We start from the raw sequence: 19475 nt of genomic DNA on the forward strand, positions 1-19475 counted from the left end.
CCTAACCCCTTCTTTTATAGAACTGAAGGAAGAGCTTCATAAATTTGAAATAAAATCAGGCTTTAAGGCACACTACTAAAAATCTAAAGGCATGGGAGTGGGCCGAGAGAAAGAAGAAACTCGGGCTTTGACTGGGTCCCTGATGGCACTCACAACCTGGGCATAGTTCTCCCATACATCACTATACTCACAATTTCCCACCCCTGCTAGATGTTCTTTACAAATACTTGTACCGTTGGGGCGAGATTAGAGTTACTGTGGATTGAGAGAATTAACTGTGTGAAAAGGATTTTTAGGTCCAGACTGCTCTATGTAGCTAGTGTTGCCAGTCAGATTTCCACCTGATATTGTACATTACATTCAGCAAAGGCTGTGGTCTTTATTTGGAAAAATAAAGCACTAATCAGTGTTAGGCAGCCTCTTGATAGATCCCCATATGAGGGTGGATTGGGGGTACCAGAGGTTAGTAGATACATCTTAGCAACTCAAATTATGCCGGTCCTGTCCTGTTTTTCTGCATTATTGGAGAAGCCATGGGTGACGTTATGGAAAAATGTTTGTACAATTCCACTGAAACATCTCCTTTGGCTCTCGCCGAGGACTCAAACACTTATGCCCCTTCTACAGTCAACAAAAACGATATTGTTCTATTGGAACAAGGCAGTCAGAGTTAAGCAAATTATGACATGGCCTTTCTAGGGAACCCATACAAGCCAGATATGACTCATGAGCTTTTTACAATGGCATGAGGTACTACTCCTGATACTTAAGAGACCTTTAGGACGGAGATGATGATAAAAGTAGGGAACAATGTCCCAAAGACTTGCAACTGGGCAGAAACGATGTCTTAAGAATAACTGAGTTATTACATTGTGCACAACAACATTCAACTAAAGCAGTAGAGACTAGAAACAAGCCCAAAATGGAGGCCATATTCACAGAAGGGGAAACAAAGGCTAATTCTACATATATATAAAGCTTTAAAAACTTTTTCACCACTGAAATCACTCGCTCTGCTCCGGCCGATCGCTGCAGAGATTTCTGTTGCGACGTCCCTCCCTTTGAATAAACCAAAATGGCTCCCGAGCTACGAGAGCTACCCGACCCCCAAATGAGCACCTGGTGCTGAGAGCAGCGCACCGCAATGCTGCGGGCCGCTGCTCCTGCTGACAATCTACACCCCCACACCTCGGCCCTCACCTCAAAATGCCTGTGGATTTTACCGTTCTGTGCCGTCTCGCGATCCTGCGCTGCTACGGAGCTTTGTTACTACTTGAGAGGGAAGGGCATTTGAGCACGTCCGGCAGTGCCCTCTGGGATCCTCAGTGGACTCGCTTCAGTGGCGGTAAGTGGGGAGCCGAAGAACTAGTCGCAGGCAATTCCCAATGTGGGCTTCATTAACCTTCTGGCGCATAATAAGACTGTTGTTAAATCCTTTAATTCCACTGTAATTTCTCCGCTAATTTTTACTAGTTGACCCTGACCCCAAAATGGAACCCACCATAGTACTTTCACCGGTGGAGGTAGATGTCCCTTGTTGCCAACTAGGGTCCTGATGTTCATCCAGGATTATTGACACTGCGATCTTAAGCAACTTCAGAACTGGTGGCAACTAGAAGTAGCCACTGTATCAAGGAGCTAGCTGACTCGTCATGCCTGACCCTATGATGGCTGCCAAAACCACACAACCTCTCCTACCCTGCCATCCTCCCTGCGCCTACCACCAGTCTTTGCACTCTATTCTTTTGATCACCTCCTAATCCTCACTCTACTCTTGTGGTGCCCTAAACTCATGCATGGCCGTTTCCCGGTGGAGCTGCCCCGACAGCTATAGGGGTCACCGCTATGGCCGACACCTTCCCAGCTGGATCTCGGACATTTGTCTCGTTTTCCCTCCCACCGCTGTCCCCTTCGTGTGGATTAACAGCTTTCCCTGGTCCTTCTTAACCTGATTTTCGTGTTAATTAATTTACTCCTGTATTGTCTATCTATCCATTATGTAACTATTGTGAAACTTTTGCAATTTGTAACTCGCTGTATCCTACCCAGCTGGACAGTGGGCACAGTTCTTCCCGCCTCCCTGCCGTTGCCTACTCTCTCCCTCTCCTCTTCTTCTAATTACTGTTATATTGTTTTCTCTACCCATGTTCTTCTACGCTCTGGTATTGTATGTTAACTTGTAACGTCACGTTCCTCATGTTAAGCGCTCATATTCATCTGCCAAGTGGGAAGACACAATGCCATTAGACCCCTTGTCAGGGAGAGCCTTTCTCTACCAGCTTGACTCCCTTAACTGCCCCACAACTTTGTCATTCTCTAAAGCACTCCTACTCCCCTTGTTGGGGATAGATCCAGCTTATTTGCCCTGGAGTCTCAGAGATCCATCTGAGAGAGTTAACAGTGACAAGGGTGACACACCTAGTGGAGGAATGGGACGGATTCCCTTACCACATCCTGCGAGGCGTCAGACACTGTGTTCCTGCCGGGTTTCCCACCCCCTCCCCCACCTCTTCCCTCCTTTATTCCTCAGTGTGCCCATGACAAAAGCCCTCCTCTTCCCTTTTTGGGGAGGGATCCTGCATCTTATGCCCTGGAGTGTCAGCGACCACGCTGAGAGAGTCCACAGTGAATTTGGGAATCACACATAACTGAGGACTGAGAATGATCCCTGTCCCACCCAGACACAGTCACTTTCCTCGTCTCTACGCTGTTTCCTCTACCCCCTCCACCTCCACTTCCCTCCTTCATTCTTTGGCTACCCCCCTTTCCCTTCCTCTCTCCCCTGAATTTCTCTCCACTTGCTTGCTTTCTCTATCCTTTTACCCATGCTCTGCTAACTACTCCCTCCCACACCCTTCTACTCTACCCCCTTAACCCTCTACATGCCATTAACCTAAAAATGTAACTTGTAACTGTTGTACCTTATGTAACTATGTATAATTTGTAAGCTATGTAACTCTCCTCATGTAAAGCGCTCTGATGCCTTCGGGTCTTGCCAACTCTATATAAAACTCAAGTAAATAAATAAATTAATAAATCACTACAATATAAGCAAGTCAATAGATAGCAATCTGACAAATAACAGCAAAGCTGTCCATTTGCACACAATTTAAAAGTGAGCTTACAAAGTTATTTTGTGATAGTATCTAACACCAACATGATTGAAATAAATACATGATGATTGTTGAAGGGGTGTGATGCTCAAAGAACATAGATACATATGTGGTAGGAATGTCAGGCTATCAGAGGTTTCTGAGGGAAGGTACCGTCTCACATACATGATATGTTGAGCATTTGTTTGGAAATCGATTCTCTGATTGTGTTGTTGGGTGCCGCTGATGAAGATTAAGTATACCCTATTAATTCGTCTGCTGGTGGACTTATTTCACAATTGCTACTGGCTGCTAGAACTATTGTCTGGATGGCACCTGATTTGCCCACTATTAAAATGTGGCTGTATTGAACATCTACACTATGGAAACACTTACATCTACTAGTCCGAATAGGATGCTTTGGTTTGAAAAAACATGATCACCATTACTAACTCATATGAAGAGAACTGGCCCACCACCAGATCTACTATATACAGCACACGTGTGGCCTGGTCTTTAGGATTAACTTTAAATTGAGTCCTAAGGCTGGGACTAGAGAGGCTATTGGGAAAAATACCATACAATAGTAACAGAAAAAGATCAAACCAGACAATGCACTGGAATAAGTAAGAGTGAGTATGGTAAAATTTGGAGGGGACTGCATCGGGGGGAGGGGGGGGTGGCTGGGGAAAGAAGCTAAGTGAAGATGCAAACTGTGCGGACAAACAACTAGTACTATGGCGTATTCTTATTATTTTAAGTTTATTATTTTTTTAACCGAGGCACTCTGAATTCCTCATAAACACTGGTCTTAAAACATTAAATAAAGTTGTAAAAAAAGGTGTCATTCAGACAAGGTGCTGAACCTCCAAATAATGCAGGGGGGCTTCTTCAGTATGGCCATGTACAGCCCACCAGGGGCTTGAAATTAGAATAAAGTACGATTTATGATCTAGAAGTCCTGGAACTTCTATTTTCGCGAGTGATATTAAATACTGTGGAGGAAAAACAAATTTCTGAGATACAGCAGGGCTATTAATCACTGTAATGAAGTAAGAGCACTGCGCTAAGGGAGCAGTACAGCTGTGCGAGACATCTGGGGGAAAGTCCAGCTAACCGACCTGTGCATCAGCAGAAGTGAAATGAGAATCAATAGATGTTTGTGACCTCTAAATCATCGTCCTCGAGCTTACCCTCAAAGCAATAATTAAGTAAATGTCCTCACACTCATGTTCATAAATATACAAGAAAAAAGAGCCACACCTTCGCATCTAGGAAACTTGCAAGTGGATGGCTGGCTCCTCCCCATCCAAGACAACTTGAAGCACCTCTTTGGTTTCTTTAATTAATTCTGTAAGAACTTTGAGGGCTGATTATAGAGATGTTGAGGGCAGGGCCAGTGTAGTCCGAGCCTTAAGCCTGCTTTTAGCAGAGCAGATACAGAGGGTGTTGGTATCTAATAAAACTATCCCATTAGCAAAGGACCAGGAGCTCCTAGGACTTGAAAAACCTTAAACACTGCCACCCTGAAAGCCTAACCCAGTGTACAGTAAAAAAAAAGGGGTAGGGAAAAGGTACGCATCAAATCCTTTTTAGAATGGATGATGTTTTGAAAATGATCTCTGATGCAATAGGGAATAACTAGGGTGCTATATTCTTGAGGCCAAACAAAACCGATGCCTCTAAGAGGATGAAGATTCTAATACCAACCTCTTATAATGTTTTTTTTCATGTTATGGGACGCATCCTCTACAAAATAAATAAAATTTCTAAAACAGACGAGTGGTTTGGGAGTATGATCTAGCTTTCATACCTGGATAGTGGAGTCATACCACCTTATCCATCGTCACAGCTTTATGGTGTAAATTTAGGCAAAATACTGTGGAAGAAATATCTTAGTTGGCCCAGCACGACATGGAGTGCACCCTGTGCCTGTGGGGTCTGACACTGACTTCTTATTCAAAGATTTGTTTTATGGTTTAAACCCTGACATTGGAAGAGAAAGCAGCAAGTAGTAGGTAGAAAAAGGATCCTCCCAAGACAGCTTTAACATGAGCAGTAATGTATGCTCATGGAGCCCTTACATCATAACAGGTAGCAACAATTATACAGCTTCATAAATAAAAACATTATTTTATATCGTAGAACTCATCTTGGAATTTGTCGCAGCGTCCATCTGAGAACTTTAATGTTTTTCCAGATCCAGTCTGACATTTGTGGATATTTCTAAAGATTGAGAAGTTGTGGCAAGATGTATACATTAAAGGAACTAAAACAGCCAGAATTTGGAAAGTGCTTTATTGATATACAGTATGTAAGAAATGGGGTTGTTGGTTGATTAGGGTGTTAACCCTGTTGAAACAACAGCCACAATTCCTGTCAGGGTGAACCACAAAAATCTGGTAGCTTGATGTAAAAGCAGTCAGGCTTAACTTGTGCAAAGTATTTATGCAGCATACAAACCCACAAACACAAGTAAAAACGCAAAAAAAAAATCACACCCATTTAGAAAAAATAGAGTACATTTGAATAAAGTATTTGACACTAAACAACATAAATACAATCAGTAGAACTGGAGTTCTGAATTTGTAAAGTTTAAGGTAAAAACTAGCACCTAAAAGATCAAAGCGCCAACGGCAGACATCTAGTCCAGCAAGACCAGATCAAAGTAAAAAGAAAATATGCCCAAGTGCAAGTCTGATAGAAAAAGTGGATTGGGCCCCATTGGCGCTTACCCTCGGACTTCGAGGAAATGTAGGCAAAAATGTCTCTGAGAAGGCAGGTGTTCAGTGGGGCAAGGCAGTAGGCGCTTATCTATGAGAAAGTGTTGTTGTCGGACAGCCACTGGACAAAGTTGCAGTGAAGATTTCTATGTTCAGATTTCGTCACTTTTTTGGAAGTTGAAAATCTCCAGCAGGACGGGGCTAGAGGCTGTAGCCGATGAGAGTTCAACAAAGCTGGATACCCCTTCAGCTTAGAACCGCTGAATAGGATTTAATGCTGCAGAGAAGAATGTAGAAGGAGCACCCGTGAAGTTAGGCTGACCGGCGATTCACCATGGGTGGATAGAAGAGCAGGCTGGTCCAGATCTTTCCTTGGTTCACAGGGGAAGGTTTAGCCAAACATTTCTTAAGTCCCAAGTTTTTAGTTTTCTGAGCTCCTTTAGCATCACCAGCAAGGGCCCAGGACTGAACCGGCACCAATTGGGGGTGGGAGGGTGGCTCAGGACTCACTCAAGCTGAATTCCGATATGAGTTCAAGACGGTCAGAGCCTTTTCTGACCCTGAGGCTCTGACCAGGAGGCCAGCTAACTAGCCCTTGGAGTCACTCTTGTAGTCGTTGGTTCAAGCAATGGAACAGGGCTCAAGTAGCATGGCAGGGCTTTGGAAGCCCAAAGCCGGCTCCAGGCAGCAAAGCAGTCCTACCAAGTGCAGCGATGCAGTCTTGTGGAGTACACAGCAGGCAGTCCTCAGAGTGCTTCCACAGGTCCAGAAACTGAAATGAAGAGTGGGTCTAAGGGTCCTATTTTTATACCTGATGACTTCTTTGAAGTAGACGTTTCTAGAGAATTTCCCTTAAAGTGCTTGAATGTTCCAGCTTCCCCTGCCCTGGCTCCTGGCAGTATGCATGAACAATGCCGGGGTGAAAAGTCAGAACAGTCTATTCAGTTGTAAATGGGGCTATGCCAAGCTCCATCCCCCATCCTGCGAGTTGATGGCCCATCCAGGCACATTTAATACCTCTACCGTGTGGCTGGATGAGAGGATTAAACAAGGTTCAACCGCCAACTACACCAAGTCAATCCACCCAGAAACAGGCTGCAGGCACCAAATGGTTAGGGCAGGAAAATGCCAACTTTCTAAATGTGACATTTTTAAAGTAGCAACTTAAAATCCAATGTTACCATTGAAAAGGTTTTTTTAATTACAATTTCTCAGACACCAATCATGAAATGTTTACCTGTTCTCAATCAAACTTTGGCACCTATTAAATGTAATAAGGCAACTCAATAGTATCTTGTGAGAGAGGTAGACCTCACGGCAGTGAAAAGGGCAATTTGGAGGTATTCACTACCAGATCATGTAAAACTTAAAAGTACATCTCCAACCTTTTAATTACAATGTCCCCTGCCACATGGTTCGGGTCTTGGACAAGTTTTAAGGGGTCACGTAAGTGGATGGCACAATAACTGCTGCAGGCCTACTAGTAGCATTTAATTTACAGGACAGGCCATGGGTTTTGCAAATGCTACTTACCAGTATGCATCTGTTCTTGGCATGTAGGGCTGCTGACATTCATATCTGTGCATAGTCCGCCACCTAGTGTTGGGTCCGGATGATTGCACATTGTTGTCCTGGAAGAGTCTTCGAAGTATCACGAGATAGGTGGCTCCTCCCCTGGACTACAGTGCGCATGGGCATCGCCTCCATCCCCAGATTGTTTTTAGCCATTGGCAGAGATGGAGTGAAGAAAGTGAGTGATGACCATGCTATGAGCATATGTGTATATGAATAAATACTGCAGCTGCTACAGGCGCCGGGGAGGAGGGTGGGCGATATGAATGTCAGCAGCCCTACATGCCAAGAACAGATGCATACTGGTAAGTAGCATTTGCAGTTCGAGGCATGTGGGCTGCTGAATTCATATCTGTGCATAGAATACATAGCAGTCCCTCCATTAACGGCGGCCGCCCGTGCCAGCTGCAGCAGTTTGAAAAAGCGTTTTTAGAACAGCCTGACCAACAGCTGCCTGCTGTCTGGAATGTACGTCTACACAGTAGTGCTTAGTGAAGGTATGTGTGGTAGACCATGTGGCTGCTCTACAGATGTCTTCTAAGGGAATGTTACCTAGGAAGGCCATAGAGGCCCCCAACTTCCTAGTGGAGTGGGCCCTTGGTGGGATAGTGAGAGTGCGCTTAGCTTTAGCATAACAGATCTGAATGCACTTTACTATCCATCTAGCAATCCCCGCTTTGGAGATTGCATTTCCCTTGTGTTGTGTGGCAAAAGCGACAAAGAGTTGTTTGGTTTTGCGGAAATCTTTTGTCCTGTCCACATAGTACATCAAGGCCCTTTTCACATCAAGAGTGTGGAGCATACGCTCTGCCAGCGTCTCTGGGTTTTGGAAAAACACTGGCAATTCAATTGTTTGGTTCATGTGGAACTGTGAGACTACTTTGGGTAAGAATTTTGGGTTAGTGCGGAGCACCACCCTGTTAGCATGTATTTGGAAGAAAGGTTCTTGGATGGTGAGCGCCTGCAGCTCGCTCACCCTCCGCAGCGATGTAATTGCCACCAAGAACGCAACCTTCCAAGTCAAAAACTGGAGCTCACAAGAGTGCAGTGGCTCAAAGGGAGGACCCATCAGCCTTGTAAGAACCACATTGAGGTTCCATTCTGGAGCTGGTGGGGTCCTTGGTGGAATGACCCTTTTGAGTCCTTCCAGAAAGGCCTTGATAGCAGGGACCTTAAAGAGTGACAGGTGCTGCCTATTCTGGAGGTATGCTGCCATGGCAGACAGGTGAATGCGGATGGAAGAGTACGCTAGATTACATCGATACAGGTGAAAGAGATAACATATGATGTTCTGAATGGAAGCATCTAGCGGGTCAATGCTGTGGTTCACACAGTAGATGACAAACCTCTTCCATTTAGCTGCATAACAAGCTCTAGTAGTGGGCTTTCTTGCCTCCCGAATGATGTCCATGCAATCGGGAGGAAGATTGAGGTAGCCAAACTCTAGGACTTCAGGAGCCAGATCGCCAGGTTGAGCTGTTGCGGATCTGGATGCTGAATGTCGCCATGGCTCTGCGTCAGAAGGCTGGGAGTGAGATGAAGCCTCTGATGCGGTACCACGGAGAGTTCCAGAAACGTGGTGTACCATGGTTGGCGAGCCCACGTTGGAGCAACCAGGATGAGCGTCATCGAGTGTTGCCTGAGCTTGCGTGCCACCAGCGGTATTAGAGGTGCTGGGGGAAAAGCGTACGCAAATCTGCCTGACCAGTTCATCCACATCGCATTGCCCTGTGATTGGGGGTGTGGGAATCTGGCGGCGAAGCTTTGGCATTTTGCGTTCTCCTCGGTGGCGAACAGGTCTATCTCTGGATGACCCCACCTTTGGAAGTACGGTTGGAGTACTGATGGATGTATCTCCCACTCGTGCATCTGATGGCTGTGCCTGCTGAGCAGATCCGCCATCTGATTGTCCTTGCCCGGGAGATGCTCTGCCATGAGGAAGATGTTCCTCTGAATGGCCCACTTCCACATGCTCTGAGCCAGATGAGACAGCTGTGGAGAGTGTGTACCTCCCTGCTTCTGGATATAGTACATGGCCTTCATGTTGTCCGTCCGGATCAACACGACCTTGTTGCACAGATGTACTTTGAACGCCTTTAAGGCCATGAAGATTGCCATCAGTTCCAACACATTGATGTGCATCTTCCTTTGCTGAAGTGTCCATAGTCCCTGCACAGTGTAGTGGAGTACATGCGCTCCCCATCCCTGGAGAGAGGCGTCCGTCGTCAGGATGATCTGTGGGACAGGCTCTTGGAATGGTCGGCCCTTGCAAAGGTTTTGTGGACTCCACCAATGCAGAGAGTTGTATGCCCGACCGCTCACCAACACTAGGTCTGTCAGTTGCCCATGAGCCTGAGTCCACTGACGTGCAAGGCACTCCTGAAGCGGACGCATATGTAGTCTCGCGTGCGGGACAATGGAGATGCAGGAGGCCATCATGCCTATCAACTGCATGAACACTCTCGCTGGAAGCGAGTGCTGGGGTCTGAATCGTTGGATCAGCGCCTGGATACTGGCGATTCTCGCTGAATTCGGCTGCGCAGTGGCTGCCAGAGTGTTGATTGTAGCGCCCAGATACTGTCGCACGTGGGCGGGCTGGAGATGGGACTTTGGGTAGTTCAGAGAGAATCCCAGATCGTGCAGGAGGTGAATGGTACGTGACACGTGGTCTACGCACTGCTGCTCCGTTTTTGCCTGAATAAGCCAATCGTCTAGGTATGGAAAAACATGGACGTGCTGGCGGCGGAGATGCGCCGCCACAGTCGCTAGGCATTTTGTAAACACTCTTGGTGCCGTGGTGACCCCGAACGGCAGGACCCTGAACTGGTAATGCTGGTCTAAGATCTTGAATCTGAGATACCTTCTGTGGGAAGGATGCAGGGGAATATGAAAATAGGCATCCTTCAGATCCAGCGTTGCTAGGAAGTCTCCCTGCTGAAGCAGGGGAAGCACCTGCTGCAACGTGAGCATATGGAAGTGCTCCGAGTTGATGTACAGGTTCAGGGGCCTGAGGTCCAGGATCGGCCTGAGTGATCCGTCCTTTTTGGGGATCAGAAAATACAGGGAGCAAACCCCCGTTCCCCGTTCTCCCAATGGAACGAGCTCTATTGCCCCTTTTTGCAGCATGACCAGAACTTCTTGCTGCAACAAGGTCAAGTGCTCGTTGGACATAGCACGGCTTCTTGGCTGTATGTCCGGTGGAATGGACGTGAGTTCTAGACAGTAACCGTACTGGATAAGAGACCTCACCCACCTGTCCGTGGTGATGGATCTCCACGCCGGCAGGAACTGCTGGAGTCTCCCCCCGACAGGTGACGTGTGATCGGGGGGAAGTGACAAGACATCACTGCTTGTTGGTGGTGGTGGACCTGGATGCATTGTTTCCACGTCCCCTGCCTTTGATATTGTTGCCTCTGTAGCCACCCCTGCCCTTGTTGTTGTTATACGAGGACTGGGTGTTACCCTTGTAGTATTGTGAGGATTGGGATGCCTGTCCCCTTGAGGTGCCTCTTGAATTGGAGCGGCGAAAAGAACCACCCCGAAACTGCTGGCTTTGCAAAGCTCCCATAGATTTGGCAGTTTCAGTATCCTTTTTCATTTTTTCTAGGGAGGCATCCACCTCAGGGCCGAACAGATGGTCAGGATTTACTGTTTGCCCCAATATTGTGGTCTGTATGTCAGGTTTGAACCCTGAAATTCGGAGCCAGGCATGACGTCTAAGTAAAACACTTGTGTTGATAGCCCTGGAGGCAGTGTCCGCCACATCCAGGGCACATTTGATGGATGCATTTGTAATAAGTTTACCCTCCTGAATGAGCATCTCCCCCGCCTCCTTATATTGGTCAGGCAAGTGTTGTAGGATGGCCTCTAATGTGTCATAATGGGCCCTATCATAACGTGCGAGCAGGGCTTGAGTGTTAGAGATCCTCCAGATGTTTGCTGCCTGTGCAGCAATGCGCTTGCCTGATGCCTCAAAGATTTTTGACTCTTTGTCAGGGGGAGGAGCGTCACCAGTTGTTTGCGAATTAGCCCTCTTTCGAGCGTTGGAAACCACCAGGGAGTCCAATGGTAAGTGTCCCTTAATATAAGTGGGATCCGTGGGCGCCGCTTTATACTTCCTGTCGATGCGAGGATTGACCACCCGCGCCCGGGTGGGCTCCTTGAATACCTCCTGTGCATGCTTCAGTACCCCTTTAAGCATTGGTAGTGTCTTGACCTGTTTTTCGGCTACCGAGAAGGTGTCGACCAAAAAGTCTGCATCCACTGGGTCTGAGTGCAGCTCGACGTCATGGTTCGCCGCAGCTCTCTCTATTAATGCATTGAATGCCGCCGAGTCCTCTGTCGGGGACGTCTTCGCGGCGAAAAGTGGAGCGTCCTGCCCCGACTGCGGGTCGTCTGTGTCGCCTCCTGCTGTCCAGGGCACCTGCTCCTCGTCCGGATCCGAGTACGCAGGATAGGTGTACTCGGCCTCTTCCTCGTCGACATCAGGCACGGGGGAATGGGCCGGCGAGTGTTCCAGGGCTTGTGGAGACAGTGTTTCCATCAGAGCCGAAGAGTCTGCAGAGTACTTCTTGCTTTTGAGTGGAATCCTAAAAGGTTCCAAGGCCGGCTCCGATGTAATCTTCCGTTTCAGGAGCGATAATTTTCCGGTGTTGGCGTCGATGTGCACCTCACGACGTTCCTCCACCGCGAGCGGCTGGAGCCGAAGCTTCGACACCACCAAGGCAGCCTTCGGCGTCAATATTTCCCGAGAGTGTCCGCTCTGCTTAGGCGCGAAGGCCTTCGGCGCCGACTTGGGAGGAAGGGTAAAACGAATGGGCGTTTGTTCCTTGGCAGGCTTCGGCGTGGGCCTAGGCACTAAAGGGTCCTGGCTGGGAACCACAGACTGTTGGATCCGCCGTAAGGATTCTCCCACCTTCTTTGTAAGGGACGCCGAGGGCTGTACCGACTCGAGCGACTCTTCGTCTTCGAGAGCCTGTTCGACGGTAAGCTTCTTCTTCGGCGCCGACGCCCCATGGCCTGGCGCACTGTCGGCGTGACGCTTCTTCGAAGCCGTCTTCGGGTCCGCGACCCCTTTCGGTGCCGACGCCGCCGCGTCGGATGCCTTCACCTTCGGCGCCGACACAGAGGGCTTCGGGTCGGCCATTTTGGCGCGGCTCTTCTGGTCAGCCATTTTGGCGTGGCTCTTCAAGTCGGCCATTTTGGGTTTCGTGGAAGTTGACGCCTCCAGAACCTTTTTCACCAGCGCCACTTTCGGTTTCGGTTTCGCATCCGAGGGTGCGAGACCAGTTGGCTTCACTTTCGTTTTCTTGTTAGAAATGTCCGTGACCGGGCCCGGAGGCGGGGACGTAGGACTGGTTGGTAGATCTTGGGTAAGGCCCGAAGGCGATCCCTCGACCTGGGCCGTATAACGGGGAGTAACCCCAGAGTCTTGTTGGGGATGCTCTTCGTCCGAGCTATCACCCATTGCGGGACAAGCCCGGTCGTCGTCCCCTACCTCGTCGGAGACTTCGTCATAGGCCTCATCACCCGCGTCGCCGGTCTCTTCTTCGGACGCGGGGCCAGAGTCCGATTCTTGTACGTCTTCTTCTTCCTCAACCGATTCTTGGAAGATGTCATCAGGTGGGGGTGCCGAAGCCGACAATTGAGCCTGGAGCCGATTAGCCCGGCGAATCTTTAAAGTTTTCTTACTCCTAAATTTCGAACACGCCATGCAAGTGTCCTCACGGTGATCCGGTGACAAGCATGTATTGCACACGGGGTGCACGTCAAGGTGCGAATATTTAGAGTGACACAGCGGACACTTCTTGAATGGCGTCCGCTCCATAACAAAGTGTGTAGTGTAGGCCCGTCCGCGTCGAAAGCACGTGGAGGGGCAGTAGTAGATCGGAGCTGAGAGTCAGTAAGAAACCCGAACGCAACTATACCGACGCCCAGCCTAAAGACCTTTTGGTGTCGAGTTTAAAGTAGAACAACTATCGGTTCCGATAGAGGGAACCGAAAACACATCCGAACCCGATGGCGGAAAAAAACAATCTGGGGATGGAGGCGATGCCCATGCGCACTGTAGTCCAGGGGAGGAGCCACCTATCTCGTGATACTTCGAAGACTCTTCCAGGACAACAATGTGCAATCATCCGGACCCAACACTAGGTGGCGGACTATGCACAGATATGAATTCAGCAGCCCACATGCCTCGAACATGGTATACCACTTAATAAGGGACTTATTAGTAAATAAATATGTCAATCAGGTGTAAGCTAGTTTTATAATTGTTAAGGGAGAGAGCACAAACACTGGTCAACAGTGGTAAATTGCACAGAGTCCTAAATCCAACAAAATCAAATTTAAGCAAAGTGGAAGGTAAAACCAAAATCTTTGCAAGAAGACCACCATAGAGGTGAAAGGTCAAACACAGTGTACATAGTTACATGACCATAATATCATATGATGATAGGGCTCTCAAATATTCTTATTTTGACACACTGTTCCAGAATTTCCATCTAGATTGGTGAACTATCATTAATAACCCACTGAAGATAATTTATCCTAAAAATCTGCACAATAGCCTGCCTTTAAATAGAGGTACAGATCACAGGTATGTAAATGCTGGCAGCAATACTCACCATTTCATTGAAAGTTGGATTGCTAGTTTTACGTGAAATTTTGGTTTTACGCTTGGAAGTTTTGTGTGGATCTGGAAGTAGATAGGTTTTCACATATGGATTTGGATCTGTGCCATCTTCGGTGACCTGTAAAATAAACAGCCTTAGTGCATTGCTTTAGTGACACTTATTCCTATACTGCCACTTCCTAAACACCAAAAGGACATCCCTGCAAGTGCGGGAGCACTTTCACAAACAAAGTTTAGTGTTTCAAATTTAGGAGGTAAGGGCAACCCCGGCCATGCCTGTGCCTCATCTGCCAACACAATAATTAGCATTTTAATACTGGAGTTTCTTTGCTCTCCACTCATCATGTAAGCCATGGATGTAAAGACATAGAAGATGGATAGTTTAAGGATTGGAGGAAGAAGTGGACAGAATTTGAATTACAAGTCACCTCAGTAATTCATTTGTAGTTACTGATATGCCCAAGGCTTGTTTCTCATTAATAAAAGATGGTATATGAATAAGTATAACACTGCTATCTGTCTACAACCCTTTTATGCACTGATGTAAGAAAAACCCTCATACTTAACTACCTTCAACTCTGGAATATCAGGTGAAGGGACATTTGTACATGAGAAAACAAATCGGGTATCCACAGGCCAGAGACCTCCCCATTTCCCATTTGCGTAATGCAAAGTAAGAGATTTCTGGATCCTGGATTGACCCTTATCTGGGGGCACCCACCAAGCATGGACCTAGGGCTGGATGTACAAAGGCCTTTTGCAGTCGCAAACTGATAAATTCGCAGAATGAGGCAGTTTGTGATCACACAAATGCCTTTTGGTATGGTAAAAGCACAAATAGAGATTTTGTGCAATGTTACTGAATCTCAATTTGGGTTTGCCGACCGATTTGGTATTTGGAAGGGGCGTGTTTAGGGCATCCCTTCCAAATACAAAATCTGAATGGTATATATTAAATGTTTTGCCATCAAAAGTAACACAGACAGGATGGTATGCATACCAAAGCAAACCACCATTCCTCTGATGGATTGTAAGTTGGTTGCAAATTGCAACCTATTTCATTAATATTCATGAGGTAGGTCAATTTGACTAGGAATCTGTATTGTTCGTATTGATCTACTAGTACAAAGGTTGGTTTGCAAAATACTGCACTGACTGCAAAAATACTGGTTGCAAATTGCAACCAGTGTTTCATACATCTGTCCTCTATGCCTTAGAATACAAGATTTGTGCCAAATCGCAAATTTTTGGTGAGAGGAAGAAATTAACAAGGTGCTCTAGAATAGTATGAACATGTGCATTCTCCCCCCCGCCCTCAAAATGTAAAGTGAGTGGACTTTCTTACTAATATCTACTACATAAGATAAAAAGAGTGCGTGAAATTTTGAGGAAGCGGGAGGTGTGGGAAGAGTGTATCATTACTGGATGGAGGCAAGGAGTGAAAGGATGGACATGTGGCAGAGGGAGCCAAAACCCCTGCCGCAGCACAGACACAATTGAAATGTGAGTGAATGTTCTTTATAGGCAAGGTTCAATGGCTTTGTGTACTTCAACAAGAGACAGAGAAGCTAACTTATAAAATACTGCCAAGGGGTATTCCCAGCCAAGTAGAAGAGATGGGTGAAAACATTCCATCACATATTTTGTTCTTAGGATAGAAGCTGCCCCCAAGGGTTTGGCAGAACATGTTAATTGCGATTTGAAGAGCACTTAATACCGACAGGTCTCTAAGCGCTGAGAGAGAGTAGCAACAACCCCAAGAGTGACTGTTAGCCCTGATCATTCTGCGTTATGGCCAGGCCTCTGTGAAGAGGAGGGTCTTCAGTTTCTTCTTGAAAGGGAGAAGGGCTTTTTCTAACCGGAGTTGGCCAGGCAACTTATTCTAAAGTTGCGGGATGAGGGCAGAGAAGGCTCGCCCTCCTTCAGTCGAGTGGTTAAACCATGGGCAGGCTAGCTGGCCTTCTACGGGTGACCAAAGGGTGCAGCCGGGGACGTATTTCCCCAGTCGCTCTGTAATGTATCTTGGGACCTGTACATATAGGGCCTTGGGGCGATACAGAGGCCCTTGAATCTAGCTTTCTGTTTGACCGGGAGCCAGTGAAGTTTTTTGTAGCAGGGGAGTGGCCCATGCGCATCTGGGGAGGTGAAAATCAACCTGGCTGCATCATTCATCGCAACTTTTAGTTTGCCTAGCAACTTTTCCAGTAGCCCAATGTATAGTGCATGGAAGATGCTACATAAGACGTACAGAAAGGAAAACAGTGAATCAGACATCAGGGGCCCTTGAATTCCTTACAAAGGTTGTTGGAGGCCACCTAACAATTTCATGTAGTCCACCACAACTTGGATATTTTGCATGTGAATGGAAGATCCTGGTAAAGAAATCAAACTCATTATGATGGAGAGAAGAGAAGAGCATCAGAGAGTCAGACTTAGCTATTTCAGTGTCAGGTTAAAGTGGCTACTTCACTTTGCTTGACAAGGTCTGCAACATTTGTAAAAAAAAACATAGCAGGCATAGGGGAGTGGAAAAAGGGTGAAAAGAGAAATACTTTATCAATTGCCGACAAAAGATAGCTCTTACCATGGAGATGAGGACAAAAGTAAACTAAATGCCCAAAAGACATCAAGCAAAGGCAAAGCCAGCAAGAAAAAAACACCATAACAGATGAACGAAAAATAGCCTTTGCAAAAGGCAGAAACAAACTGGCAGATTGGCTCCCTGCTGTGCATGAGGGGATTGGGCAGGTTCCAGATTTCTTATAGTGGTAGTTTTCTTGCTAAACTACTTTCAAATCTGAATATTTGAAAACATGCCCAGTAAGCTCACACAAACCGAAGTATTCTATAATTCAAGAATTGTTATGTTATAGTATTTGTAGAGGGCATGGCTGCCCCAGCCAAGGGGCGTTGCAGCGCTAGTCTCAGACATAGAAGGTGGAAGCAGGCGGAGCAGTAGATCATTTAGGGAAAAGATAGGTGTTTATGGCCTTACGGAATGCTACATGGTTTGAAATGCTTCTAATGCTCACCGGAAGGGAGTTCCAGAGTTTGGGGGAAAGAGCTCCGAAGGAACGTCCTGCAGTCCGGGCTCTCTTGACCCGTGTGACGGACGCCAGGTGCTGATCCAGCAAGTGCAGATGGCGGGTGGGAGTGTAGGGTATGAGAAGATCCGCTAGGTGATAAGGGGATTGGGCATTCAAGAATATTTGGGAGATACACAGAGTTTTAAAATGGATTGGTTTCTACACTGGGATTTAATGAAGTCAGAGGTGGAACAAGTCCTGGGTAGACCGAAAAGTAACGGGGCGGGTGCTTTCTGTATCCTTTGGCGGCACTGTATCTCTGCTCTATTAGCCCTTAGATGCAGAGAGCAAACGATCCGGCTCTAATGCCAATACAACACATTCAACCAGTGAAACAGGAGATTTATTATGCCCAATAAGAGATCCGGGCACTAAAAACCTGTCAGAACAATGAGGTGTCATAATGATTATCTGACTTTAGTCACTTTCAATTCTGCACCACCATGCTATCATGGAAGTAAGCTGGAAGGCCTACAAGGTTCTGTTGTCCCACTTGATATGTAGGGTGCCCCTTAGGGTGCAACTTTGCTACCTATTTAAAATGCATTCAAGGGACGTTTCTAATAGAAGTTGAAATGAATGAGTTCAGATTTAGAATCCTCATTTCTGAAATCGGGTGCTAAGAACCCTTTAATGTAGTTATGTTCTCAAGGAATATAGACCAACATACTGACAGCATGATGCCTTACACTGAAAAGCCTAAGTGGGCTGCTTTCAAGGTTAAGTTTGTGGCCAGAAGCCATTCTCATAATTCAAAAGTATGAAGAACTAGCCGACAAGCTTGCAGTTTCCTTTCCGTAAAACAAAATACTTGTGATTTACCAAAAATAGAAGTGCTGTAATTACAGCCATGAGTAGGATGTTTAGAAAAATTATCGTCCTATCGCTAGTCTCCCATTGATGGCAAAAATAGTGGAGAAAATTATGAACCTCCAACTTTCTTCCTTTATTGAGGAACACAAACTTTTGGACGAATCACAGTTTGGGTTCCGTCAATTTCACGGCACTGAGACTGCACTGATCAAAGCGGCGGACGACATAAGATCCATCCGGGACGCCGGAGGTACAGCTGTTCTCATCCTGTTGGACTTATCGGCAGCCTTCGACACGGTCGACCATATCACCCTGGTCGACCGTGTCGAGAGCATAGGAATCCGAGGCAATGCTAGGAGTCTCCTTGCCTCCTTCCTGGCAAATAGATCCCAGGTCGTTACTGTCGGACCTTTTGAATCCTCCCCTCTGTCACTGCCATGTGGAGTTCCTCAAGGCTCATCCCTAAGTCCGACACTATTTAACATTTATGTGTCGGACCTTGCCAAAGTCATCAGGGCATACGGGATGAGCCTTACGTCCTATGCAGACGACACTCAACTGGTCCTCGCAGTCAAGAATGACGGTCCCAAAAAAACAACTTTAACCAAGGCATGCTGGCTATTGGAAGTTGGATGGCTCAAAACTGCCTGAAACTAAACTCTGATAAGTCGGAGGTTGTAATTTTTGGCAACTTATCCCCGCAGTGGTCCCCCCTCTGGTGGCCATCATCTATGGGCCAACCTCCGGACCCGACCAACAAGGTGAGGAATCTGGTAGTCATTTTTGACGACCACCTAAACTTTCTTCCACATGCTAACCAAATCTCCTCCTCAGCCTTCCATAAACTGCGGCTCATTAAGAAAATCCTGCCTTTCTTACCGGAAAGTGCCGGAAAAACGCTGGTGAGCTCCCTCGTCTTGTCGACCCTAGATTATTGCAATGCTTTGTTTCTAGGTGCCCAGGAGAGAGTGCTGTGGAAAATGCAGGCCATTCAGAATGCTGCCGCCAGGCTCTTAGGGCGCATTCCCAAACATCAATCGGCCGCACTTACCATAAGACAGCTGCACTGGCTACCAGTGAGAAAGAGAATTATGTTGAAGTCTCTTTGCCTGGTATACAAGGCTCTGCACAGTGTTGGACCCGCATTCTTTGTCCAAAACCTTATCCCTTACTGTCCTCCAAGAACGCTACGCTCATCCAATCAGCATGAGTTGGTGGTACCTCGAACCAAATCTGTTTCATGGGGGGACAGAAGATTCATGGTAGCCGCACCAAAACTGTGGAACACATTACCACAATCGATCAGAATCAGCTCCTCCCTCTGGATGTTCCGCAAGCAACTTAAAACCTGGCTTTTTAACCAATGAACTTCTGCCCCATGAGGGTTAAAACACTGCAGCAACTTTAGCGCCGAGATGCCCAAGGGCCTTTGTTCGCGCTTTACAAATGCTTTTATAAATAAATAAATAAATAAATAGTTCCAAGATGTTTTTGTTGTTAAGCAGGTCGTTCAGAAACCACAGATTATGGGAGATCAAAAAGATCATGCTCAGTG

The 19475-nt window shown here is 46.8% G+C and overlaps 1 protein-coding gene across 1 annotated transcript in view; it reads right to left on the bottom strand.

The window, feature by feature from the left end:
• PIK3C2A (phosphatidylinositol-4-phosphate 3-kinase catalytic subunit type 2 alpha) overlaps positions 1-19475 on the bottom strand; it is a 553726-nt gene that overhangs the window by 53045 nt on the left and 481206 nt on the right. The window contains exon 16 of the mRNA XM_086954142.1: positions 14014-14139. Within this exon, the coding sequence (XP_086810268.1) occupies positions 14014-14139 (126 nt within the window). The remainder of the gene's footprint in view (positions 1-14013; positions 14140-19475) is intronic.

The sequence above is a fragment of the Lissotriton vulgaris genome, chromosome 2_1, assembly GCF_964263255.1.
Source record: "Lissotriton vulgaris chromosome 2_1, aLisVul1.2, whole genome shotgun sequence".
NCBI lineage: Eukaryota > Metazoa > Chordata > Amphibia > Caudata > Salamandridae > Lissotriton > Lissotriton vulgaris.